The 26,710-nt window shown below is 38.6% G+C and overlaps 2 protein-coding genes across 2 annotated transcripts; both read left to right on the forward strand.

Moving 5' to 3' along the window:
- Positions 1–1,155: 1,155 nt before the first annotated feature.
- LOC140928392 (poly [ADP-ribose] polymerase 2-like) lies at positions 1,156–16,339 on the forward strand. Its single transcript, XM_073378128.1, has 18 exons — positions 1,156–1,218; positions 1,969–2,313; positions 3,925–4,143; positions 5,233–5,349; positions 5,462–5,580; positions 6,171–6,267; positions 6,376–6,451; positions 7,891–8,153; positions 9,117–9,255; positions 9,562–9,625; positions 10,065–10,199; positions 10,650–10,768; positions 11,342–11,441; positions 11,547–11,645; positions 13,195–13,319; positions 13,982–14,064; positions 14,729–14,754; positions 15,119–16,339. Exons 1-18 carry the CDS (start codon positions 1,182–1,184, stop codon positions 15,161–15,163), a joined length of 2,208 nt encoding a protein of 735 aa, XP_073234229.1. The 5' UTR covers positions 1,156–1,181; the 3' UTR covers positions 15,164–16,339.
- Positions 16,340–18,681: 2,342 nt separating this feature from the next.
- On the forward strand, positions 18,682–24,473 carry LOC140928393 (uncharacterized). The gene is made up of 3 exons (XM_073378129.1): positions 18,682–18,844; positions 20,498–21,599; positions 22,934–24,473. Exons 1-3 carry the CDS (start codon positions 18,797–18,799, stop codon positions 23,152–23,154), a joined length of 1,371 nt encoding a protein of 456 aa, XP_073234230.1. The 5' UTR covers positions 18,682–18,796; the 3' UTR covers positions 23,155–24,473.
- Positions 24,474–26,710: the final 2,237 nt, after the last annotated feature.

The raw sequence follows: 26,710 nt of genomic DNA on the forward strand, positions 1-26,710 counted from the left end.
CTTCGCAGACAGTCTAAATCTATGAGTGACAAGCCCAGCCGCAAAAAATGCAGGCTATGTTTTTAAGGCATTTCCAGTGTTTTAGGAGGAAAAAAGCCCTGGAAATGAAGTTGACAACATTCTGCACACATACATTTAGCATTACCTACTACCCCCCCCCCCCCCATTCTGCCCTTCACCCATGCTAGTTAGCTAGGTGCTCCCTTCTACAGTTGTTGTAGGCCACATTCTTGGTATCCTCCACACTTGGGGAGTGAGCACGGGAAAGCTGGATCCTAGTGAGGCCAATCCCGGCCCTAATTGGCGACTCAAGTACAAACATAAGTATAAGCACAGCATATGTGCATGCAAGCATAAGTTTGAGCATAAGAACCTTATGCACTAGTAACTGTAAGGATGGCTGTGACATAAACATAAGCTTTAGAAGACGACAAGGTTTTGATATTCTTTTGTTTATGCCTAAGTCAAGGCCGTCCTGACTAGCGCATAAGCTCCTTATGCTCACTGATGATACCAGGCTCCTTGGCTATGAAATAAATCTGATAGAGAGAGATTCAAAGAAAAATAATTAAATAGAATAAATAAGTGAATGCAACACCTGGGATGCAACAATAAACAGAACCTTACAGACGTGTACAACTTAATGAAAAATTAATGTACGTGAGGTTACTTATCAAGATTGGTTTGATGTTTTCACGGTGGAACTTTACACTTTGTTTTATGGCTCATGAGCTTTGAGCTTTAGATTCTTGCTTTTGAAGTTATGTCGTTTCTTTGCATTGGTTAAGTGAACGGCTGGTATGATTTGAAAGGGTTTAATTCAGGTTTGTTGGATAAAACCTTGTCTGGTGATGAAATAAAGAGTGTCAGACTGGCATGAAAGTCAGGCGCAACGCTGAAGTTTATTTCATGCAACTGGCCCCGGGAGATTTTTAACGGAAGTTGGGAAGTCAACTTCTTTCCTATATTTCGCGTAACTGTTCATGCCGCTGAAAAAAAGGGTGAAATCCAAAATTTCAACCAGTCCTAGCAGTTCCGAACCTCACTATTTCATCGAGCTGATCCAATTTTTCAAAGCAAAGGACTGGGAATGATTCTATTTTGGCGCCATTTTCCCCAGGCTTTGGCGCAAATTTTGGAGTTGTTGACGTGAGATCGGCCATCTTGGACGTGAAACTGAGATGTCTCAAAGGCAGAGTAGACGGCGAAAGGCACCATGTGAGTACTCATTAAAAAACGAAATATTGGCCACATTAATGTTTCAGGTTCCAGTTAATGAAGGATGGACGTGTATGCTGTGCTGTGTGTGTAAACGATATTTTTGTATGGGGGATTTGTCTCTTTAATTCGTCTATCCTTTGTAAGCTTTAATAGTCTTTTTGTCTCCTGAATTAAAAAGCAGTATGAAGTGTTCAAGAATTGCTGGCGGTTTTACTGGGTGACATTGAAATCACGACATTGGGTCCTTATTGTTTACTAAATGAAACAGTTCTAATTCCCCCGCCAACTGTTTTGCTCTGCTTGCAATTTTTGACAGTTAAGATGTTGTCACACTTCGATTCTGGTCAGGAAAGTTTTCGTAGCTAAATAAGACTTGTGAATGTTCGTTATGATAGAAACTGAAATAAAGTAGACAACTGATATCAAAACTTATTTTTCATTAAAAAATTATAATTATGAAAAGTGGCTTTTTGCTTCCTACATGTCACACGTGGTGCCCTCAGACTGAAGTTACATGTGATCAACAGGGTGACCTTTTTGAGTTCTTTGAACTGCTGTGAGACAAATATGTTGAAACCTGCGATGAACCTGCCTCCACTGGTTTTTGATAAAAATTTTCCCAGTTGAATTATGGCTTTCTCCAGACAAAAATTGTGCAAGTGTGAGCATGGCTGATCTCAAAGAAAGCTGTTGAAGTGTTTCAGATTATGAAGCTGTAATGTTAAAAATTTTATTTCTCATTTTTAGCAAGTTCTGACAATAAAGATACAACAGATGCTACTCAAGCCAAAAAGGTGAAGGTTGAAACAAATGGAACTGTTCTCGCTGCAGCTTCGAGCTTAAGCTTGCCCAATCTTACTTCTCTAACATGGGAAAGAGAAGCTGATAAATCCACATGGACTAGATATTGTAATGAGCATGTTAAGATTATCACTGATGCTTTTAAAGATGGCAAGACACAAGTTGATATCACAGATGGAAAGTCTGAATTGTCAGTGATATTTGAGCGTATGGTGCAAAGGAATAAAAAAAGTGGATGGGAGAAAAGAATCAGATGTGTTTCAAAAGTGGGAAGCTCAGATCCAGATGAATGTAAGTGTTTGCTAATGTAGCAATCGTTGTATACCACGTACAAAAAGTTTCTGGAAAATCCGGTTGGAAAGTACAGTCAACTGCCAATAACTCGAACCCTCAAGGGAAATCGAAAAAAGTTCAAGTTATCGGGAGTTTGAAGCAAATAACCAGAAGTAAGGAAATAAGCAAATGGATGGGGAGGGAAAAATTTATGCAATTAAGCAACAAAGTATACAGGAATGGATACTGAATTTGAACTGGAGTGACAAAAAAGCAAAGACAAAGAATTGACTTGGTTGTTTTGAAATAAATTCAATGTTTCAGACTTCAGTACACGGTTTTTTCCCCGACTTGTCACACGCTTATAACATGGTTATCGAGGGTAAAATTGGATGGAAATGATCTGAAGGCAAACAAAAATTACTTTGAGTTGGTGGGAGTTTCGAGTTATCGAGGGTTTGACTTACGTAGGGTAAAATACAGTAGATGTAAGAAGGAAATCCAGGGGAAATTGACTTTGGTTCGAGTTAGCACGAGGTTTGAGTTATTGAGGGTTCGAGTTATCAGGAGTAAACTGTAAATGAACACAACTTTTTTGGGTCGTTCCTGTGGAAAGTTTCTGGGAGCAAAAGAACATCTGAAAACTGTAGTCCTGTTTTTCCAGGTGGAATATTCCAAGCAGAAATTCGTGTTCCATTTCTTCAAAGCCATCTTTGATACCAGTTTCAGGCCTTTATGGTCATTTGCGGCAAATGGAACTGATTTCTACAAACAGCAAACATGATTCTGGGACAAAATTATTTTACCAGTCCTGAATTTTGTGTACCATTTTGTCCAAACCATGGACTGACCGGTTTGCCTGTGTAAAAATGGTAAACAACCAATCTCTATGTTAAATGGGCACGGTTACCAAGATTTGTTATGATGTTAGTGTTCCTTGAAAATCTTTGGATGTGTTTGAATAATGGGAAGTATTACCCCCTGATAATAGTTTTGTACTGAGCTTTGCTTAAAATCACAATGCCTGTGGGAGAAATCTTTTCAACAGAATCTTTGCGCTAAAGGCCCCAATTGATCTTTTCCCTCAATGTTTAATGGTCAATATGGTTCACTAATATAAATAATGTTGCTGTGAGCTGGATTAGGATTAGAAATGCTTTGCACTAGCCTGAGAAAACAGCTGACATTTTGCGACGCCACCACTGGTTTCCCTGCAGAATGACGTCTGAGGAACGAGCAAAGAATTTCCATGCTGATGATGCACCACCACCCCATCAGGGTAGTGGCACATCATGAATGAATGAATGAATGAAGCTTTATTTAATCTTGGGTTTGATGAGGTTGGTTAGACCTCTAGCAAAAATTTACTAATAAGCCGAGGGAATTCATCAGTTTGGAATTTCTGCATTGTGTTCCTTGGACATCATTTCACAGGGAAACTGGTGGTGGTGTGGCAAATTTTGTCTGCTTTTTCACGCTAGCTTTGCATTTAAATTTTTTCCATGAAGGCTCTAGCTTATATTATTAAGTGCACATGCGGCTGCAAGCAATGCAGTCAACAACCTTTCAAGTTGCCTCAGCTGTCGGTATTGGGATAAAACATTGATAACTCCAGCTCTTTTTTTCCAGATACCTGGGAGTGGGAAGATGCCAAGGGTAACTGGACAGTATATTCAAAGCCTTCTGTCTATCTGTTAGAGGCAGCACATATGTTTGGGCTGACAAGTGTAAAGCTGATAGAAGACAAAAAAGAACTTTTAGTGAATTTAGCAAAGAAAGTCCAAACAACAAAAACTGGAAGGAGCTCCAAGAATATACATAGGGTCAAAGCTAGTGATGTATGTTCAAGTGAGTTTTCTCCATTTTCTTTGATTATGTATAAGTAATCAACTGCCTGAGAAATTCTTGTGCTGGCCGCTGTCACTGATGCATGTTGCGGTATTTTTAGACAATAAAATTTGCATTCTCTCATTGTTGCAATTTTCTGTGACATATGTAGTTTTAGTAGCACAGGAACTGCTGTTGTCTTTGTCTTGTGATGTACCATTAGTTTGATTAGTTGAGATTATTTAAGAAAATGAAATACTGGTAGGTGAATAAATAAGTAAATAAATATTTGAAGGTTACAGCACGAATCACCAACCCTTTAACCACCTGCCCAGGACACCAGCAGATTTGAAAAATAATGATTTTTCCTAAAAAAAAAAATGGTTTACAAGATCTTTAAATAAAACTTGCGTGTACTGCAAACCTTGTAGGTAATTAAGAAATACATCATTACAAATAGAATTTTGCAATAACCAAGGAACCAAAACAGTGATATTTGTTTCCTTTAAAGTTTTCCCAAAACCAGCAAAAATGCTGCACTTGCCCAGACCTTCCAACTCTCTCGGTTCGATCCGGGGCAGTCAACTCACAGTCTCATGATTTGGCTTAAAAATCACATGGTGAATCAGAAAATTTTAAAATTGCCAGACGACTCTGGTAGGAATCGCTTTATGTAAAAAAAAAAACCTGGTCCAATTCCAACCTAAAAATGATGCAGCAGCTAGGGGATAGTATTCCATCCAGATGGTTAGTAGTGATGCCTCTAATTTCACTGAAATCTGAGAAATTGGGTTAAATATTATAGTTGTCTAAAGCAAGTTCATAGTTGACAAGGTGCATGCACCTTGATGATATTTTCTTACAAGGTTAGCCCCAAAATTTAGATCTGACTAGCCAGTGGCCAGTCATCATGGTTGAATTTGGTTTTTTGAAGGGTTTTTGTAAAAACCCCAATGCTGCTGATCGGAGAATATTTTTGATAGACTTTCTAGCTGTACAGTTTTGACCAATATTGAAATTCTTCTTATGGGCAGGTCTGACAACTCCTTAGAATTGACAGGCACAAAGTCAAACTAAATAATACTGGAAATCTTACCTTTTCCTTTCTAGCTTCTGCGAATCAAATACCAGCATCTCCCAAGGCAGCCAAGACAGATGTAGTAGTTAAGAAAGAACGTAAGAAATTGAAAAAGGAAGAGGCTGATACAGAAGTTGAGACTGAAAAAGGTAATACTAATTCCTGGTGCTCTTTTATAACTAAGTTTTACTGCAGCTAAAGATACATTGTATGCTAATGCTCTCACTGACATTATAAATTTGATTGGTTTGACTTTTGCAGGTGAAGTGAAGTCCGTAGTATTTAGTGGCAAGGCACCTGTTGACAGTCACTGTTCCATCAAAGACAACACTCATGTTTTTACTGAAGGTGATGACATCTGGGATGTGATGCTTAATCAGGTAGATTGTAATTCTGTTTATTAGGTTATCATGGTTTTACTATAAAAGATTATAGTAGGGAGCCCAAGAACATGCCCATGAAATCCAGGAAAATGTCCAGTATTCAAGTTTATTCCAGCTGAAAGGCGTCAGCAAGTCACTAGAGGCCACTTGGTGTTGCTAGCTGGGGCAAAGCTTGCTGGCGATCAATAAAAATGAAGTGGCTGCTTTTTTAAATCAGATTTTCCTCAACGATTGCATCTCAATGTTTGGAAGATAAATTCTTGGGCCTGGAATGTCAGCGGCCTCCACCCTTGATAGATCCACTTCCTTGCCTAGCAACCCATGCATCCCAGCCTTCAGCCCCCACAAAGGGTTGTCCAGGCAACCTTCACCTGTGCCAATGGTGGAAAAGAAGGGAGGGGAGGGGTAGAACAAAAAGCTGAATGGATAAACTCTGCAAAGAAGTCTGTTGAAGTTTGTTTCAAAAATTTAACAGAAAGGATGCTCCAAGCATTCACATTATTGGGTGCTGACCAACTGCCAAAAATGCACCAGCTGCTCTAATTAAAATATATTTATCTCACAGTGGTAATTTCCTTTTGCTGCAGACAAATGTAATGAATAACAATAACAAATACTATTTGATTCAACTACTGGAGGACAACAGAGCAAAGAAGTATTATGTCTGGCAAAGATGGGGTAGAGGTAATAATCTGTCAATTTACTGTTAATATTATTATTAGGAGTATTCTTTCTGTTTTCCTGATGTCAGACCTAATGTTATCTTTGATAAAATTTTTTTAATTTTCCCAGTTGGGTTCAGTGGCCAAAACAACTTAGTTACCTGTGGAGCCGACCTGGAACAAGCTAAAAAGGTCTTCACAAAAAAGTAAGTCTCAGTAAGTTCATATAAAAACACATTTTATTTACATACTAGTTTGCTCTTCTGGTATAGACTTTAGTACTTTCCAAGTATTATTTTAAAATGTCACCAAAATTTCATGTAATAGGGTAAATATTTTAAAAGAAATAGGCTGAAAATATTTAGGATTATTGGTTATCTTGTCTTCTGATGGGCTGGTGTTCCCTGTTCCCTTACTGGACCACTCGTGACGTCACAGCAAAGATGCTGGAATCAAAATGGTGGACTAAGTGAACTTTCAAAGGTAATTTCTCGTGTAAAAATGTGCTTGTATCGAAAAAAAATGGTATTCACTCTACCCATATTAAGAAGAATTGTAGAATTTTTGGGTTTACGTGCCCTTTAAGGTCAGAAGAACAAAAAATTGACATGTATTCAGGGTTTGAGCCAGGCCGCGCCATTGCGCCAATCCCGCACTGCAATTGGGATTGTCCCTTTAAAAAACGGCCAAGGGGACAATTTGTCCCCTTCAACATTTAGGGAAAAAACTCGAAAGGAAGCACACACGAAGAGATTTATTTCGGTACAGACGTTGCAAGCTGAAACAGAACGTGGAAAGTATATTTTATCGCACCTTTAAAGTTCATTCCAAAGTTACGTTTCAGTCACGCTCTACTGCTATTTTTGTCGGAAATCTAAGACAGGGCTTCTGATTTTTCGCGCGGTCGCGGAGCCGCAGAATTCACAAAAACACGAAAAATACCGCGAAATTTGGTAGAAATCTTATCAAATACATGTCTGTACAACATTATTTGAAATTTATTTCAGCTATAGGGGATATTTACTTGCCGTAAACTTGCAAATTTATCTTGGAACTTCGTCACTGAAACCTGCAAACAGATTAGGTTGCGAAAAACTGGGCACTAGCCATCATGTTAAAGGCTTTGCCATTGGTTCATTTCTTGAGCGTATTGTTGTTGAAAGAGCAAATGATGACCTCTGTTAGAAAAACGTTAAAAAGGCTGGTCTGATCAGCGCAAAACCGATCGATTTCTAGCGAAATTTGCCTTGAAAATAACCACAAAATCGGCCGTTTTTTACCGATTGCTTTTCGGTGAAGTTTGCCCCGAAAACTCCCGCAAAATCAGCCGATTTTTCCGCGAATTTGTCCCTAAAAATCCCGCGAAATTTGACTTTTTCGTCCGAGACCTATCAGAAGCCCTGCTAAGAAGGAAGGGTGTACAAATTTCTGTCCCCCTAAAAATGAAAATGTCCCCCAAAATTTTAGCCAAGGGGACAAATTGTCCCCCAGTGATCAAATCCTAGCTCAAACCCTGTGTATTATAATGCTGAGCTGTATTACATAAGTTGCGAATTCATCTATCAATTTATTTATATACGATTTTGACCTTCTTCCAGAAATACGAAAGTGCCCTGCCCTCTTTCTTTTTCCCTTTGTGCTACAGATTCTCAGATAAGACTAAAAACGACTGGGAGGATAGGCATAATTTCCAAAAAGTTTCAGGAAAATATGACCTCCTTATTATGGACTACAATGCAGATGAAGAGGAAAAGGACTCTGTGGATGCACCTGTAAAAGAAGAGAAACCAGTTTTGGAAAGCAAGTTGGATAAAAGAATCCAGAACTTGATAGAACTAATTTGTAATGTACAGGCAATGGAAGAAATGCTAAAGGAGATGAAGTATGATACCAAGAAAGCTCCTCTTGGTCAGTGCAGCAGCTACTGTATATTTTTGCAATCTTCTTTTTATTCCTGCCAGATCACTTATTGCTAATCCCCTGCTTTCCCGTGTCTATGGTAACCTCCTTTCTTCATTGTCTCTGTCCTTCCTCAGGGTTGCCATTGAGAGCTGGGGGCCGGGGATTTTCCCTGGCTACTTAGAGAGTGGCCCCTGGCTACTTTTATTGGAAAATAGAAGAAAAACTTGAAATCTTAGTGAGAACCCTGCTTCCTCCACCCCCTTCTCATTTCAGCATCCCTTTTCCCCTTTAATCCTACCATACCCCACCCTTTTTACTCACTGACAGGGCGTGAAATTAACGGTAACCCATTAACCAACAGTTAGTAGTTTCCAAATTTGGTTACTAAAAAATAATGAACCTGACTGACCCAACACGGTTAGTAAAAATTTCTGTCATAGAAAATGTTCTTACACGTGTTTCTTTTGTACACAAGATTGTGTATCTCAAGCAATTTATGTAATTTTAACCAATCCGTCTATACATTTGCCACATCTCTTAGCACTATTTATTCACAGATTCTTGGATAATGAACTTCATAATTTGGTTAGTAAAATTTATGCCCACTAACCCAAAGGCTTATTTAGCCAGTAAATTAATTTCGAGCCCTGTCACAATTCCTCTACTTTTCCTCAGTCACCTTTCTTTTCCTTCCCTCCATCTAAGACCTCTCCTGATCATAGATTAATCCTCTTTTCTGGCCTCCAACCTTCTGTTTCTCATTCTGTCCTTTCACCCTTTCCTCTGTTTCCTCTCCCTTACCCCATCTTTTCCCAAACCTATCTTGTTTTCAACCTCCTGCTAAGCTGATGTTCTTCCCTTGTGTAACAGCTACTTCACAATGGTTATTTACTGGAGACTCAAAGTGGTAAATTTTTCAAATTTTTGTCATGATACTCATAATTACTGTAAAACTCTGTTTGGTATTAGGAAAGCTTACCACAGATCAGATTAAAGCTGGTTATGAGGCCCTTAAGAAAATTGATACCTGCATAAGGGACAATGATTTTGGTTCAAAGCTGGTAAAAGCATGTGATGAATTCTATACACGGATACCTCACTGTTTTGGGTAGGTTTTTGTTTTTATAAAATAATACATCATTACAAATCTAAGTTCAGAGACTTTGAGAGAGTGTCATTTAAAAAGGCTGGCCTCTTTTAGTGGCTGGTGGTTCCTGCCGACTTTCTTTGCATCGAAAAGATTTGAAAATTGACAAGATTGAACAAGTCCAAGGATGAAGTGTTCTTTATGTAGACTCCAAATAATTGGGGTAAGGGGGAGAAAGAAGTAAGCAATTTGGAGAATGCTGATAATTGTATGGAAATGGTTTGGGTTTGAGGCTTAGACCTAAGATTATAGTTTGCTTTCTTGCAGAATGAAGCGACCACCCCTTATAAGAACAACAGAGGAGGTGAAAATCAAACTGGACTTGCTTGAGGTATGACACAATCTGCTGTTCCATTTGTTTATTAATTTTTTTTTGTTTACAGTGCATTTATCTGTGTACAGCACTGAAAAAAAATGAAACATACATGCAGTATTGGTATGCAGAGTTTAATTACAATGGAGAGTCTCATCAGAACTTTAGTTGTTTTTAAGATCCAGCAAACCGTAAGGAAACAATCACTACAATTTCACACACATGTATGCTAGGCATTATCTCATCGTCCTGTATTAAATTTGGTGTGTATGATGTTGCATAATATCAATACCTTTATTTATGGGTAGAAGCAGAGTGTTTTTTCCTTACAATAGACAGAAGACAATGTTGCATTTCTAGTGTATCAAGGCCTTTGCAGGATGTGTTACTCCACTTCTTCTTGTGGACGTTGTTATAATAAAAATTGTTCTTAATGGACAGTTTTCCCCGCATACAGGCATTAGGAGATATCCAGATTGCAGTTAGAGCTATGCAAGAGGAAGAGGAATCTCTAGAGCATCCAGTTGACAAGCACTACAAAACACTGCATTGTGCACTTACTCCACTTGATCATGAACATCCTGATTTCGAGGTACATCTTTTGACTTGTTCCCCTGTCCAAATTTACTAGTTGAAGTCAAGTGCTTTGACGTACTGGTGCATGTACCCTTTGTTTTTACAATAATAATAATAAAAAGATTTACATTGTAGCTTCTGCTACACATTCACTTCACACTCATATTCAGGGAAAGTCTTAAATTTCTTACCAGTACTTGCAAAATACTTCATTCTTTCTTACAGTTGTTTAGGCAAGGTGAAGAAATGCTTGTGATACTGGAAATTGAAACTTAGTGAAATCAGGCTGACTAAGTATGTTAACTGAAAAAAAGTCCTGCCACTGAACTTTCCTACTAATATACATGAAATAGGCAACTAATGTTTATGTAGGATAATAGTGTCTTGTGCATATAAAATTGTAACAATATATAGGCGGTTGTAATCTGTTTACAGTATCTTAGAAAAATACTACCTTCTTTTCCAGATGATTTCTAAATATTTGACTAATACTCATGCAGCCACCCACAATCAGTATAACATGGAATTACTAGATGTTTTTGCATTGGATCATGAAAAGAAGTCCTTCACTGATGTTGGTAACAGGTAACTACAGTTATGTTTCTCCAATAATTTGTTATGCAGCCACTGTAATATTTGTCATGAAAAATTTTATAGTTAATAGACAACTTTACTCTCTTGTCTCATTTTGTCCTTGTTTTCACAGCCGATTCATTTTTTTCAGCGCACAAATGGCACAAAGTTAGTTGAAAATGTTGCAGTGGTTGCTGATGTTTTTCTGCTGAAAGATTTAAAAAGGGCGAATAGCAAAAATAGTTATTAGTGTAATGAATTTAAGAACAAAATATAACAAAACAAGAACAGCAACAATAACAACAACAACAGAGCATCTGAAATATTTGCTGCTGGGTGCTCTTCCTGCCATCATCATCATCATCATCATCATCATCATCATCATTGTAGTCATCATCGTCCCTAAGAGCAATACTCCTCTTTCAGTGTCATGACATTCTACTTCTAATCCTTTCTTCATCAAACTGAGCTGCCCATTTTGGAGGCATCTAACCAATCTCCCATAATTAGCAACACATTCAGTTGTATGCATAAGAGCTACATAACAAGATTTATGCAACTTGTGTCCTCTGATGGTTCATTTAGGATGTTATTATGGCATGGATCTCGTTTGACCAACTGGGTTGGTATTTTAAGTCAAGGATTGAGGATAGCTCCCCCAGAAGCACCAGTCACTGGTTATATGGTAAGTTAATAATGTTACAACCTTGCTGATTCATACTGTTTGGATTTCAAGTGCACAGTTTAAAGTGGTCTTTTACATATTCTTCTTAATACTTGACTTCATTAGTTTGGCAAAGGAATCTACTTCGCGGACATGTCATCCAAGAGTGCAAACTATTGTTTTGCCACTAGGTCAAAGAATGTTGGCTTAATGCTACTCAGTGAGGTCAGTATGCCTTGTTTGTTGTGAAGTCCACCTCCAGAATAAATAAATAACATTTACAACATTGGGGTGTTTATCTCAGGTGTGACGTGTCAGTGTTGGCAACACTTGGGTTGACCTCTGCATTTGGTGTTGAGAACATGTGACGTTCCCAATGCTGAGGCCAGCAGCTCTGCAAATTTTTTGGAACCAAGGTGTTTACATAAGAAAAGAGTTCAACTCCCCAGGGTTCGTACAGAGTCTTGAATTCTTGAAAAAGTCTCGAAATTTGCAAAGTAATTTTCCAGACCTGGAAAAAGTCTGGAAAATAGAGATAAAGTCTCGGAAAATGGTAAAAAGTCTACCTTGAGCTACCTTATTCTCACTTGAAAATGAATGAAAACTTCATTTAAGTGTCTACGTTTTTAGCTATAAGCTAATGGGGACCCTGTAAAATAATATGTTAAATACCAGAGGCAAGTCACTAAAAAATAAAACTAAAAAATTGCGCGTAGATTATATAATTATTTACAGAATTTGTTAAAAAGCCTAAAAACGTCTAAATATTCACAAGAGTTCAAAGGTCAACTTTCCTAATGTTCCTCTTAAACGAGTTCAGAGTTTCTATCATTCTTAAGTGTCTTGGCAACTTCGACCAAATGAGAGGTCCCATATATTTTATTGTATTCCTACCGAATTTTACTGTAAGTTATACTGAGTGTATACTATTTCGCGTGAATTAAATTTAGCGAAAAATCATGAGCCATATTTCACAAGTATTTGATTCCGCGATTTTCAGGGAAAGGTATAATTGGAGTGTATCAAATTTCGCGTTTTTTCTATTCTTTAATATGTTAAGGTAACTTTGACGTCAGCACAGTGACAACAGAATTAATAATTAAATCGTAAACAACAGAAAAGATGAAAAAAGATGGAACAAAACAGATGGAAAGTTTAACGACTGCACTAGCGAGATTTTGAAGAATTTAGCAGCAGCGTACAGTTCGAACAGTCAGATTGATGCGGCAGAAGGCTGATGGACAAAATCAAACAAATAACTCCTAAGCTTGAAACTGAGACATGTTGGAATATTATTAATAACTAATAAAGCAAAAGCTTGAATTTCGATATTTTATGGATTAAGTGAGAATAAGGTAATAAAGTATTGCAACATTTTGCCCTTTCGGTAGACTATCCCTTATCGTTACCTTCAAACTGTATACTCAGACTGGATTAAAGTCCATTTTCACGATGACGACATTTCACTAGTACTACCAGAATTCATTTCGTTTTTGCTTCTAATTTAAATTTGTTAACCCCACTGAGGTCTAAACACCAATATTCCTAGTTTGCACCAGAAAACAACAAACTGAAGTATTCTAACAAAAGGACGTCATCTTGCCATTGTCCTATTGAGGCTGCTTTTAATATTGGACAAGGTCTTGTGACAATGGACTGACCTATCACGTTGGCGAAACGCCTTAATACGTTAGCGCACAGGACGTCGGCGAAACAACTCGTGGGCGAAATGACCGTAAATCGTGTTAACAGGATGTGCTAATTAATTTTGCAGGTCTCCCTTGGAAAGTGCAATGAGCTCCTCGCAGCAGACTTCAGTGCGGACAAGTTACCAACTGGCTGTCATAGTGTTAAAGGAATGGGAAAAGTGGCTCCTGATCCAAATGACACTCATACAATGTAGGTTTTGTTGATGGTAAGAAGTGGTAGTTGAAACTGAGCCTAGAATGAGAGCATTGTCTTTAGGTGCACTTGCCCAAGTAACATGCCTAAAGACGGAAATCGAGAGTTTCAATACAAGTCGTTTCGGTACGACTGAACTCGTGCAGTGAAACTGCACAACAATTTCGATCACTTCAAGTATAGTTTGGGCGTTAACAGGAAAAACATTTGGGAAGAAAGTTCTTTTGAGTCAAGTACGAGAAACTATTTACACCTCGACTAAATCAAGTTGTTTGGAAACGACCGGTAACCCGGGAGGCGCAAATGGGATGAAGTATTCATCGCTGGCGAAATCGATTCTGGCAAAGTTAACAATAAAAATGGGAGAGCAACTCTTACCCTTGCCTATCCAGTTTCGGATACTTTTGGTGAGAAAACGCTCTTTTCTTGCCTCCAACTCTACCCCCCCCCCCCCCCCCAAGGGCAAGCTCGCGCGTCAACGCTTTTTGTGGCAAGCCGTGAAAAGTACGTACTTGAGCGTTCAAATATTGAGTGCGATATCCAGCAATCTGAAAATCACTATTAAATCATACTTGTCCTTTCAAACTTTAGACGGTCTTGGTGTCATTTGACACTACCCAGTTAATACGAGGCAACTCTTTTTATTGTTTCAATTTAAGGCGTGATGGCGTTGTAGTTCCTTATGGCAAAAGCCTAGAAACCGGAGTTGTAAATCCGCGTGGATACACTCTCCACTATAATGGTAAGTGCACTTTTGTTTTGTTTTTGAGGAAACTAGTAGAGTGTGCAGCTTGTTTGTTTGTTTGTTACTAAGTCATCCTAGAACACGTGAAACTAGTTACCCCATAGCCTGCGGTAAAGGCATTTTGTTGTACGGGGGATGGGTAGTGGGTGGTGTTGTGCTGGGGAAGAGAATACCAGAATTCAATTCGCGCGGGTTGTTAGTCATTAATCGCATTGATCGCTTTCTCCCGACTTCCCAGCCTTCTTTAAGTTTCAAAATCAAAGGTGGCGACTGCAGAAATAAATGAGCGCTCGGTCGACCGGAAAATACGCCTACATTTTAGGCTAGTTTTCCCTCCATATCGCTTCGTCACCAATACGTGACCTACTTTACTGAAAGTTCCTCTGACTGGGCAAATTTCCTTTTTTTTTTTTTTTGAGGAATAGACCTTTTCACGCGGCGGCCTTTTTGTCTCAGGAGATTTAAAAAGCTTTGTATATGCACGGCTTGCCCCGTTCTCTCTTCGAGGCGAGCCGTGCATAAACAAAGCTTTTTAAATCTCCTAAGACAAAATGGCCGCCGCATGACAAGGGTCTATTAGTGGGGATTTCCTGGAAAGAAAACCTAGCCTAGCCTGCATTGTCTCTTTATTTATCTTGTGCCTCTCTCCCTTAACTTACAGAGTACATAGTTTACAAGACAACTCAGGTCAGTGAGTAAAAGTTATTTTCTTGTGACCGTTTTCTTTTGTACTAAGACGAGATGGTTTTTTTCTGAATCTCAGCAGCATTGATTCCTTTTGTGTTTTTCTTTTACCATCTATGCTTGACTTAATGCAACTCTGACAACTCTAAACACCTTGTCTAGGCTATAGTCTGTCTTGACACTGCCCACAGGAAATAAAGTTTAGGTACGGTAGTTGGTCAAGTTGAGAGAGCACGGTTTTGTTAAAAAGCCGCTAAACGGCCTCTTGGCTGCTCAATCCTTTGTTTTATCATGGATTAAACAGGTTAGTAGAACATTAAAATGTTTCTGTTGTTGCTTTGATTAGTTCTGTTCTTTCCTGTTTCAGGTACGAATGAGGTACTTGGTGAAAGTCAAGTTTAACTTCAAATAAGAAAGATACTGATATCAAAGCAAGAAAGTATATCAGCACAGTCAGCAGTCCAGTTGATCTTTTCACGGCTAGAGAAGATATATACGCCAGTCAGTCGGGTCCGAAAAAATAACTCATGGAGGGCGGTTTCCACGTTCTCACCTCCTCAACCCCCTCCCTTCATCGTGTTCAAACAAGAGATTTTTGGAAAGCTGACCGAAGTCTTCAAAGTTGTTGTTGTTTGTTTCACTGTCCAAAGTATAATGTCGTGTTTTAATACGCCGTAAACATTATGTTCAGTGTACTAAAAAAGTTTTTAGCGAAGTGTTTGAAAACTGAAACTTGCGTTTCTGTCGGCTCTGTATTTGTTAACACAGTTTAACTCGGGCGCGAAGCATTAGAAGCACTTTATGTGAAGAAAAGATGCAAAGTTAATGTAGTTGCATTCACCAATTATTTTGTATCCTTGCCCTTAGTCTCCTGTTATTAGAGTGATTAAGTGTGGCGTTTACGGCAAACGTGAATTTGTACCACGTGATCAAGTTTCCCCTTTGTTTATCGTTTACTGTTCCATTATAACTACACGAAATTGGGTAGATTCACGCCAATTCTATCCATAAGAATTATTTTAGGCTGTTTTTATCTGCTCATTTCTCATTTTGAAAATTTCTCAACTTGAATCTCACGTTTGCTGTTTGCCGTAAAGGCGATGCTTAATCTCTCTATTTTTCTGTTATGTTGGAGTTGGTCTAAGATTTTTCGGTTCAGTTTCCCTTAACAGGAAGTTGTAGGACTAGAATTTAATTTCGTCCATGATATTCTTGTTGCGCAAATTGCACTTTACAAAATCGGATCATAATTCGGAAATGCTCCGAGGAAGATAAAATCCTAAATTACGAACAAAGCAGGTGTTGGGTGAACTTCCTGTTTTCATTACCGCTTTATCGCTCTCTAAGACTTCCTCGATGGAAATCTTTTCAAGATTTCCTAAAAATGCATTAGCGAGTCCACCTGGCTACAAAGCAGTACAGAGAACAATTTTAGTTGTTTTTATTTCAGTGTGCCTCTCAACGACCATTTTTTGAGCCGAGCCGGGTAGGTCAAAATATATCATCTAGTCCTGTCCTATGAATTGTGAAAAGTACAGCAGTAGCCAGTCTTGCCAAGCAAATGCTTTACATAAGATTCCGAGGAATGACCAGAATAGTGGATGTAATTAGCGCTGAGAAAATGTCTCGAATAAAAAAGGAAAAATAAACTGAGTTGGTCTTGAAAACTAACAGTCCATGTTTCTGCTTGGATTGTTTCCTCTTCCCCTGTGACCTCTGAGCGAATGCGTCTGAAAATACAAGGAAATGATGAATTTTGAAACTTGTCTGTTCCAGATGCTCTGGTTGTGCAGCGTTGAAAAGGGGCGGAGAGGGGAGGACCAGTTTTCTTTTTCGCTCGGTCTATTAGCGTTGCTCCACTTTAACCTATATGATCCTTTATGATCGCAGGGGAAAGGATATCTTCTTGGATTCGCGGCTCCCAATTTCGGTGGGGCGAACTATGCTTCTTAAATAGCTGCGTTACTTTTACACTTAACCTTTTTCAACTGTTATATCTTATCAGAGGTTGAAGGCGTGGCGTGTGATCAGCCGGCCAGTAAACGCACCCATTAGATGTAGAGTGGGCAATTGAATTCAAATGCTTCCAAGTGAAAAATAGAGAAGTTCATTCTCAGTTGTAGCCTGTTTGCAGACCCTCTATTTTTTTTTAGAGGTCTTGGAGTGCGCGTGTGAAAGTAAAAACCACGCGGTTTTTTTTTTTGACTTAAAGCGGAAAAAAGCGACGAGCTTAAAAGAGTAACGGCAGCAGTAGCGAAACGTGCAAATGATTTTATATGATACTCGCTATAAGAGAAGCATGACATGCTTTTCAAGACGTTAATTACCCACTTGTTTCAGCCAATGCATGAGCTTCAAACATTCTCCATAGAACGGAAGATTGACTATTGATAGGACAAACTTAAGCAAGGGGCACACATAAGCCAACACGCGGCCTGGCCAGTACCTCACACGTGAGCACAGCCATATCACCCAGGCAGTTGCAGCCATGGACAGCTGTTTCGCCCTTAATTACTGGGGCTAATCAACACGGCTATGCCATGTCCATGGCTGCCACTGCCCGGGTGATATGGCTTTGCGCATGCGTGGGTTACTGGCCGGGCTGTGGGTTGGTGCATGTCCTATTGATAGGGGAACTCCTGGGGTAAAAATGATCCTTTTCTTTATGATTGGCCTGTATTTGTTCTGTCAATTTTTGGTTAATAATTTAAGTGATTGTTCGTTAGAACGAAGTAGCCTGGATTACATCCGATTACTTCGACTAGTTATTACTCCCTCGGAGCTGAGAGGGAAAAACGACTCGAAGCAATAGGATGAAATTCAGGCTATAGAACGAGAATATTTCACCCGAAAGAAGAGTGGAAAATCGAGAGAGTCGAAAATAAACGAATGAATTGAAAATGCAATACGATACAAGATCAAGTAATCGGCTCCTGGCAAGATATTCAACTTTGTCACTTCTTTCACAATGTTGTAAAACATAAGAAAGTGGTTTAAAAGCTTCCATTTTTTTTCGATCAGAAAATGTTGTTTGTTTTGCCTTCTCCAGTCTCATTGGAAGCCTCTTCTGTTTGTTCCAAGTTTCGAAATTATTACGAAAGCAGATAGCTGATCCAGAAAATTATTGCGGAAGGCAGGGGTTTTTTTTGGCGCGGGGGGTGGAGGAGGGATTACGCGCGTCTTTTCCTTTCGAGTGCCTTCAGACCTGGGACGGGCTAAGAACTCGTGAGAAATAAAACTTCTGATTCTTAGTTGTCGTCATTGTCTGTTATCTTTGTTCCGAGATAACTCTGGCGACGTCGGTGAAAGAAGTGGCAAAGCAGAAAACTCTTCAGCCTGTGCACAGGCAGGCGACGCCCCTCCTCTCCCCGATTTTTTCTCAGAGAAGGGGCGGCTGCACACAGGCTAAAAGCTCTTCAGATTCAGCCGAGACATATCTGGGAGTATTGTGGCTGGTGACAAAAAGGGAGATCGCTTCTAAGTTGTCAGAATGAGGTAGAAAAAGGCGCATGTTATAAATGAATCCTTACAATTATTTTAAGGAAAATAATACACCTCTTTACGCTCTTATATATACTAAGAAGGAAGGCTTTATGAGGCCGATCCCTTTTCTTTGTCGTTGATCTCAATTGTCCCTTAATCACCGGAGATAGAGAATGGAAATGCTAAATAAAGTAAGTAGTAAATCGTGGGTGGAGATTTCAAGACGGCTGGCTTGTCAGCTAAGGGAAATTACTCGAGACATAAAGGAAATAAAGTAAGACAAGATGTGGGCGGTGGGTGCCATTTACGTTTATTTTTTGAGGTCATCGATATTGCAATGTTGTTTACTGACTGGCTATACGTTTTTCATAGTTCCATGAGGAAATCTCTCCACCTCTAATCTTGACCCTTTATGACCCAAGACACGTGCGTGGTTGTCAGTAAAGTGGCGAGCGAGACTGGGCGCGAAATTATTTGGGAAGATGGCGCGTAATCTTGCATGTGGTCTTTGTGTTTCATCTTTGTAATTTAGCTTGTCGTACAAGCATACGATCTTTTCAGCATGGCTGAGAAGAGATCTAAACGAGAACGGAAAGTGCGATCTAATACGGTAAGTTATGTAATTGAAATTTTGAAAGCTTTTGGTGAGAAAATAGTTATCGAGCTTTTTGCGGCGCTGGCAACTGCACACACAAAAGCGTTTATGAAAACAATGTGTTGAAAGTCGCTTGGAAAAGTGACTATTTTACATTTACTTGTGTTGATAAAAAGAAATCAGGCGTCAATTCTCGTACTGGAGAACAGATTTGAACGTCCTGTGTTAATTTTGTGAGTAAAAGTTACATACGCAATGATTAAGTTGAAGGGAAATTTACACGATAATTTATCGTGTGTGCGGACATGAAATCGACTAATAAACTTGGTTCCATGAAATCGGTACGGTAAATTCAACGTCTGTTGACACTTCTGTTTACATGCAAGCTTAGGTGTTCTGAAAAATTGTTTTAGACGGTTTAGCTCATTGCGGGGGCTGAAATGACACAAGCGACTCAGGTTTGCCGCTGATTTAACTGTGTGCATTGAACTGCTCCCAAGATTTGGATCCTTTTTAGTCCAAATTCGTGTGGATAGAAACAGCTGTCTGTAGTCGGAGAAAGTCTTACTGGTTTTGAGATCTTTCTCCGGAACTTTTGTAATTCCTTCATGCTGTTACATTGCTAATTTAGAATAAAGTGAAAAAGACAAAGAAAAACAACAAAAAAAAAAATGACAAAGTCGCCTTGGTCCGTGTTCATGTTTCCTATCACGGGACTTATACTCTAACAGTATAATAACTGTTCTGAAGAGCAATTTTTTTATATGACAAATCAATATTAATATTTGGTATGTACAGGTGAAAATGTAACAATGATGAGACATATTATCTTTAAAGGTGACTTAGATATGGCTTCGATTCCTTAACTTGCAAGTTACGTTTTATGACTTTTGACCTTCCAAAGCTCTTGAACATAAACATCATTTACCACATTAGCCGGGTTCTGAATCAAATTTTCCTTACAAAAATTTTTGTTTAGGCATGTCCAGCTGAAACAGAAAACAGTTTCCAAATTTAGGTGACTTATTAGACCAGACCATAAACCAAGGCAAGCTGTGGCTTCTATGCCTGTACTAGCCCAAGAGTCATTTTCACTAGGCCCAAAAACATTTTTAAGAGCAGGATTGATTACGGTTCTTCTGTAATTTGAATATCCCCAAAATACTTCACTTACCCATCAGACAAGTTGAGAACAGAATTAGATACCCTGATAACAAAATCCACTAGCCCCTGGCTATCGGACACAACTTTCTTTGCAAGCTGTAAACTAAATATTTCTGACTTTGTTCTTTTTTCTCTTATTCACCAAGTCAAAAGTTACTAACTTTGCAGTCATGTGTTGTATTATCATACCACTAAGGAAAAATCCAGAAAATTACTTTTTTACAAGTAGTTATATGGTCGTGTTACTGTGGTTTGCTCAAATACATGTATTCTGGAGTGCCTTAGTAGGCTTAGAAGCACTATATTTTGTGAGTAATAATTGCTTTTGGTTTTTGATTCCCTCCAGAATTTTGTTATGTTTTGGTTGAAGTTTAGATACCCATACTCAGTATTTGTAACAAAGTAAAACAAAACTGTGAACCAAGGAAGAAATTGTACCCTCTAGAAACACGACAATTTTGACCTCTTGGACAGAGTTAACCAAGATTTTAAATGTTTCCTCAGGAATTCTTTGGAGCAGGTCTGCTGCACAAAGAAGAAGTAGAATTGAGAAGGGCATTGAATGCATCCTTAAGAGAAGTACGGCGTTCTCACACAAAGAAGGAAGAAAAGCCCAGTGAATTTATAGCGACCACAACAAGGAGTGTTTGGAGTACAACAAATACAGAGGTATCTCAGGAGGATGATCAGTCTGATGAGTCATTGGAAATGACGAAAACTGTTTGTATTGGCACAAACACAATGTTCCGGATTAAGTCTGATCGCTCTAAGAAATCAGATGATACCAACAAAGGAAAAGGAGGTTCTTCCAAAAAGCAAAAGACAGAGAGGGGACAGAAAATAAACAAAGCTTCTCAGCAAGAGAGTGAATTGTTTAAAAAACCATTGAAAAGGAACAATGGTGCAGAGATCTCTTTTTGTTCATTTAAGAAGAAAAAGAAGGGAATTAAAGGAATAGAAAGTGAACCATCTTTTCAAAATGGTTCTAAAATGCCATCTAAATCCACTGCTGGTGAGCCCACTAAAAGTGGAGTAGTTGGAGACAAAGTGGGACTGAATGAGGAAATGGGGATGTCAATAGATATTGTAAAGAAAGGGTTTAAAAGTCCAACTAAAACAAACAAAGTTTGTCAACTTTCTGGAGGAAAGAAGCCAAAGATGCTAGTTAAAGACAAAGCTGCTTTGTACAAGCCACTTCATAAGAGAAATATGAAAGGTGCTCATAAAAGCAAAATTGTTCAGAGTTTGAATGCGAAATTTAGTGCTGCTGTGGGAGATGAGACGTTGCTTTCTGCAGAAATAAAAAATGACGGTGACATTCAAACAGATGATACAGCTTGCAGCGATAAAATAAAGAAGACAAGCTTTTCAGTACAAAATAATGGTGAAAAGTTAGAGCAAATGTCAGGTCCCTCAGAAGTCATCAATAGTCAAGATAAAAATTGTGAACTAAGACTGCAAGTGTCAAATGCTGGTCATGGAAAAATGCGACGTCGGCTGAAGCATAAGCTTAAAGACAGAAAACTAGTGTGTCCACTAGGGGAGATATACATACCAGCTAATGTTGCCAAGACTGAAGACTTCCTTACATTCTTGTGTTTAAGGGGTAAGTACCTAGGATGCTTGCTTTGAAATTTTCTCATTATAGCCACATTACCTAATAACCTCTGAAAAGCAGCTTTTAAACCAATGATAAAACAAATCGTTAAGGTGTTGTCGCCCAACTAATTGGATACAAAAGTTTCTTTTGAAAGTATCGCCTGCATCTGTAATCCTTTACAGTTGCAGTCTAGTTACCTTTTTGTGTTCAATATTTGTATTTCCTTGCTTAGTATTATCAGTCCCTTAGCCTTCTTTGGCACATTTTTCCTCTTGTTAGAAATTTGCCACCCCCTTTCCTACAAATTCCAACCTTGTTGCTCAAAGTTCTGAGCCATTTCCTTCCACAGCCCTTTGAATCAAAGCCACATTTTCCTAACCAACCTCCCATGTCTTGGTCCCCATCCCTCTCTACCAGTTTTGACTCCCTTTCTCCAATAATTTTCCATCCCTTTCTCTAACCTCCTGTCCTATGTATTGTTTTTCTTTCCTTTAAAACTACCTTCCTTTTAACCAAGAAGGTATCACCCCTTTTTTTCTGTTTCCCACTCCTTTCCCTTCCAATTTATACTTCCTTTTTCCTAGGTAATATTCTGCCTCTTTATTCTCCTCATAAGAGACCCTTAAGTTAGGCAGCCACTAAAGTTTAATGCATTGAGTAGGACACTCAAAGAACAAGTCAACTCCAGCTCTTGGGGTAATGCCTTAAGTACCCTGTGAGCAGAGGTTTCTCTCCTGTATGGCTTTTAGCATTTACGAAGTTGTTCATGTGGCTTGTCTGTCACGTAGTTAGCTTGTTTACACCTTGTGTTTCTCCAGAGGCATGTAAAACAAACCAACTGTGCGACTGAATAAAAGCCATGACTAAAAGCCATGCAAGAGAGAATAAACCTCTGCTCACAGGGTATGCGTTAAGAAGTGTAGCACACTATTATTTTGCAGGATTGTCACTAAGGGCTGGGGGTTGTGGATTTCCCCCAGCTACTAAGAGCATGTCCCCTGGCTACTTTCATAGGAAGCAAAAGGAAAATTGAACTAGAATAAATTCCTAGCTCTTCAATTCCCTTTCTCCCAATTTCTTATACCTGGCAACTTGAAATCTTAGCAACAGCCCTGCTATTTGCCACAAGTAGTGGTACATTTAGCCCCATAGTTCTCTCATAGATTATCATATTTTAGTAGGTAGTAACAAAATAGTTTAAAAATATCTCATGTGATGAGTGAAAAAGAGCAGTATGAAAAGGCCATGTCTATAATCTCACACTACTTATAGGTCAGAGGGTATGTTACTATGAATAATTTATAACAATTATTGTTATAAATTATTTTCTCTTCTTCCAGGTAATTCCAGTCTTCCAAGATGTTTTGATGTTTTCAAAGATCCTGATCCTTTTTTTACACAGCCGGCACAGCAGTTTCCTGGTAACATGGCTCTTCCCTGTTCAACATTCCCTGTGCAATCATCAGTGATTTATTCTCCTCCCTCATCATGTACCCCTAGTGAGTCATCAGCACCCTCACCCATGTCATCAACTGATGGCTGGATAATTAATGATGACTAAAATACCCTAATGATTAATTTTATTTAAGTGATAAAAATGTTTTGTACTTTTTCAGCACAGCTCTAGTTTGAATTTTTAAAACGTCCATCAAAAATAATCTTGTTATATACCCTGGAACCTTCAATCCCTAGCAGTAGCCAAGTTTTCATCCCTAATTTCTAGTCCACAGACTCAAAATGTCCTTCTTTGAAAACCCCATTTATTTATTGATTATCTAAATACTGTTGAAAAATTCTGCCCAGAAAAGGCAGAGCCTGTTGAACAGTGCATTATTACTTAGTTATCTCTATTTTGGTTAATAATAATTTGGTATGAGCCATGCAACTTGGGGCATACTGGCATCTTTTTTTCTCTAACCAGTGCCCTTGACCTTGTAGAGGTCAAGTGAAGCAGATTTAGATACTAAGTTGTTATATCCATGGTGTAAATTTGTAGATTAGATTTTCTGGCAAAAACCTGTCAGAAGCAAGGCAGATAACCTGTAAGATACTGTAACAATTTCTTGTAAGAGAAACAAACCTTGTTCTGTAAATTTCATCTAATGGGCTGCAAAATAGTTAACAAAAGGGAGCTTTAAGCAAAGACCTTTTAATAGCCACGTACGTCAACCGGAAGTGGACTTTTGGCATTCTTGGGCAGTGGTTTTGCCCAATTTTCAAGCAAGTCATCTCCATAAGAGTACAAACACTTAGCAATACAAATTGGGTAGCATCAAGGCATATTAAAAGGGAAAAGACATATCACTTCTGGCTGACATACGTCGCTCAAAAACTTGTTTTGCTTATTAGTTCCCTGATGATGTCAAAGCCAAAGACATTCGCACTTTTCCAATGTTTTCTAGTTCATCATAGCGATTCTGTGTATGGTCACATGCATGTTTTAGCAGAATGCACTCTATTTTTAAAACAACTTTCTTCTGAGAGAAAATACCGTGCTGTGTTTCACCTATGAAGGAATGACAAAAGGTTTTGTCCACCGTTGAAGTGTATTTGCAATTTGTATAATTTGTATAAAATAGGTATGCTAGTGGAAGTATGGTCAACTCACTTTATGAAGGACTCTTTTGGGAGCGTCAGTGTTTTTACAATGGCCTGGCCCTGCAAGAAAAGAATTTGTTTTGGGCATGTAATAGATCCTTTATTGACCAATCCTCTTCGGTCAATATGGCCGAATGTTGGCCTCGGGTGTTTTTTTTTCTTCTTCTTCTTTGTTTGTTTTGTTTTGTTTCTTTCTTTGTTTGTTTCTTTCTTTTTTTGCATTTTTGTGGAACGAGAAGAGATTCGAGGTCCATACAAACGCTATGAAAGAACTTGTCCAATATCCAGCCATCTCGACATCAATCGAGAATCAAAGAAAATAATTGAAGAACGATAACCTTTATTAGAGAGTAATTTTATTCTAAGTTTCAGTCTTAAAGAGTTGTCGGCAGAGATGTTGGTTAAGAGGCCTTATTGCATGCGTTTTTTGCATGTGTATATTAAAGTGCTGTGACTCGCGTAGCTTTATATACTTGTATATATGCCCATATTTTGAGCTAAACAAGGGTACCATGGAAAAAGTATTTATTGTACGAAGCTATTTTTATGACCGCTTGATTTGTATGTATTTTGCTATCTGCTTTTATATACTTGAAGAGGTACATTTTTGACGATTGTATCTGTACAATTTCAACACAATCCGGAATGACTCAATAAACATGTACTTTTTTAAACGTTCCCTATTTTACATTATTAGTGGACGAATGAGAACTTTGGTAAATTCGCCCCGTGAACTTCTTTTCTTAGCTCGCCTTTAGCACGCGGTACGCATTTAAAAAAAATGCGTGGACGAACCAACACATTTAGCAGCTATCTTTCCCAATAGGGACCTCGCACAAGAAAAGTCGTTACGTCAAGTTGTCATGGTAGCAAAAATTTCACCGTGGTCCTGCAGATAACGAAATTAAAAACGAAAAAAGTTGACTTGTTTGACTTTCCTGTGCATGATTTCACTAAGGAACAAAACGGTAGCCCATATTTTTTCCATCGTTCGACAATGCAAATGGCCGTCTCTGCCAAGAAAAGGTAGTTGAGATTTAGAAATTTTGCCACCAGAGAAACGTGACGTCACTCTTCTCTCCATTGCTGAGGGCGCTTTTATGAGTACCCACTTCGATGGAATTCATTGATTTTTTTTGGCTTACTGTCTATTTTGTTTTACAGTCGCCGTGCTGATTATCCTTACCGCTAAGAGGAATAAATGAGTTTATTCTAGAGTTTGATGTCGCGGGATGTCATCGCCTCAAAAAATTGTGCCGCGCAATTTTACGTAAGTTGGGCAAAGTGGGCTGACTGCGACACGGCGGCCCTGCCAATGGGGGGCGGAAATAATCGGTAGCGGAGACTCGAGTAAGAAACCAGGACTGAGGAGCAAAATGTGATCAATGTTTTCAAGTTGTGAAGAAGGAAGTTTAAGTCCGGTAACCGGAATGATAATTTAAAATAAAATTTTGCGGTTACTTGTTGACCAGAATGCCCCCTTGAGAAAGCAACAACGACTAATCATGATTAACAGTTTCTTGCGGACAGCTGCAGCAGCAGTGGTACATGCACCTTTTGCCCTCCATTACCGAGAAAATATTTTTCCTTTTAATTAATGTATAAACAGTTCAGCCAAGGAAACCGACATTTAATTTTGTGGCATACATTAAAGACATTTGCATCAAGAATTCTATAGCGTTTTATCGAAAACAACATTCTTTAGCGCGAACAAAATTTTATTTTCCTTGGGTGAATGTTCGTTTATGAGAAATAGAATATCAATAACTATTATTTTTATGAGCATTATCTTGCCAATATCTTGCTGAATTTGGAGGCATGCTTTAATTCGGGAGCGAATCTCACAATATACCTAAAACTCGTATTGCAGAAGTGGCGCGTATTGCATTGCAATCATGTCGTTAGGCTCAGTGTACAGTGTACATACTGTAAAATTTGCTGCTGTGCTTGTACAAACAAACACGCGATGCGTAAAATGTTTGGTCAATACATGAAAAAACAGGTAGCAGAAGGATAAATAAAAATAGCCAGAAAAGGTGCTGCGTGGTTTAGGTTTATGCAGACCTATATACGGCGATGTTTGAACGGCAAAAACATTGAATTAAGGATAAACCAGCAAAAACGTGATTGTTAAAAAACATTAAAGTGAAACCCCGCCTTACGGCCACCTCAGTAGTACGGCAAGCTCGCCGCCTGGCAAAAACCGCCATACATTTTCTTGTAAAAAACCCTCGTAAATATGGCCACTCCGTTAATAAGGCCAATTTTTTTTGGCCCATTGGTGACCGTATTAACGGGGTTCCACTTTATATGTTTTCTGTCAATGAATTTCTTTTCTTTTTTAAAGAACATTACGATGCCGCAAATGTTTGACTATTCTCTAAAAGATTGTTATTTTCACGAAGTTGAAACTATATTGGCATTAATAATGTTCTTGCATATGTAAAATGCTTTAATAATCACACAAATATCATAGTTTTCTATGATGATTACACATTCGTTTTAATGACTAAACTTTT

Source organism: Porites lutea, chromosome 2 (genome assembly GCF_958299795.1).
Source record: "Porites lutea chromosome 2, jaPorLute2.1, whole genome shotgun sequence".
Lineage (NCBI taxonomy): Eukaryota > Metazoa > Cnidaria > Anthozoa > Scleractinia > Poritidae > Porites > Porites lutea.

What these genes read in the sequence shown, in the direction of transcription:
- LOC140928392 (XM_073378128.1), top strand. Translation starts at nt 1,182, where the DNA reads ATGTCTCAAAGGCAGAGTAGACGGCGAAAGGCACCAT. An exon ending in AAAAAGGTCTTCACAAAAAA is followed by an intron (nt 6,452 to 7,890) that starts GTAAGTCTCAGT and finishes TTTGTGCTACAG; the next exon opens with ATTCTCAGATAAGACTAAAA. An exon ending in CGGATACCTCACTGTTTTGG is followed by an intron (nt 9,256 to 9,561) that starts GTAGGTTTTTGT and finishes GCTTTCTTGCAG; the next exon opens with AATGAAGCGACCACCCCTTA.
- LOC140928393 (XM_073378129.1), top strand. Translation starts at nt 18,797, where the DNA reads ATGGCTGAGAAGAGATCTAAACGAGAACGGAAAGTGCGATCTAATACG. An exon ending in GGAAAGTGCGATCTAATACG is followed by an intron (nt 18,845 to 20,497) that starts GTAAGTTATGTA and finishes ATGTTTCCTCAG; the next exon opens with GAATTCTTTGGAGCAGGTCT. An exon ending in TACATTCTTGTGTTTAAGGG is followed by an intron (nt 21,600 to 22,933) that starts GTAAGTACCTAG and finishes CTCTTCTTCCAG; the next exon opens with GTAATTCCAGTCTTCCAAGA.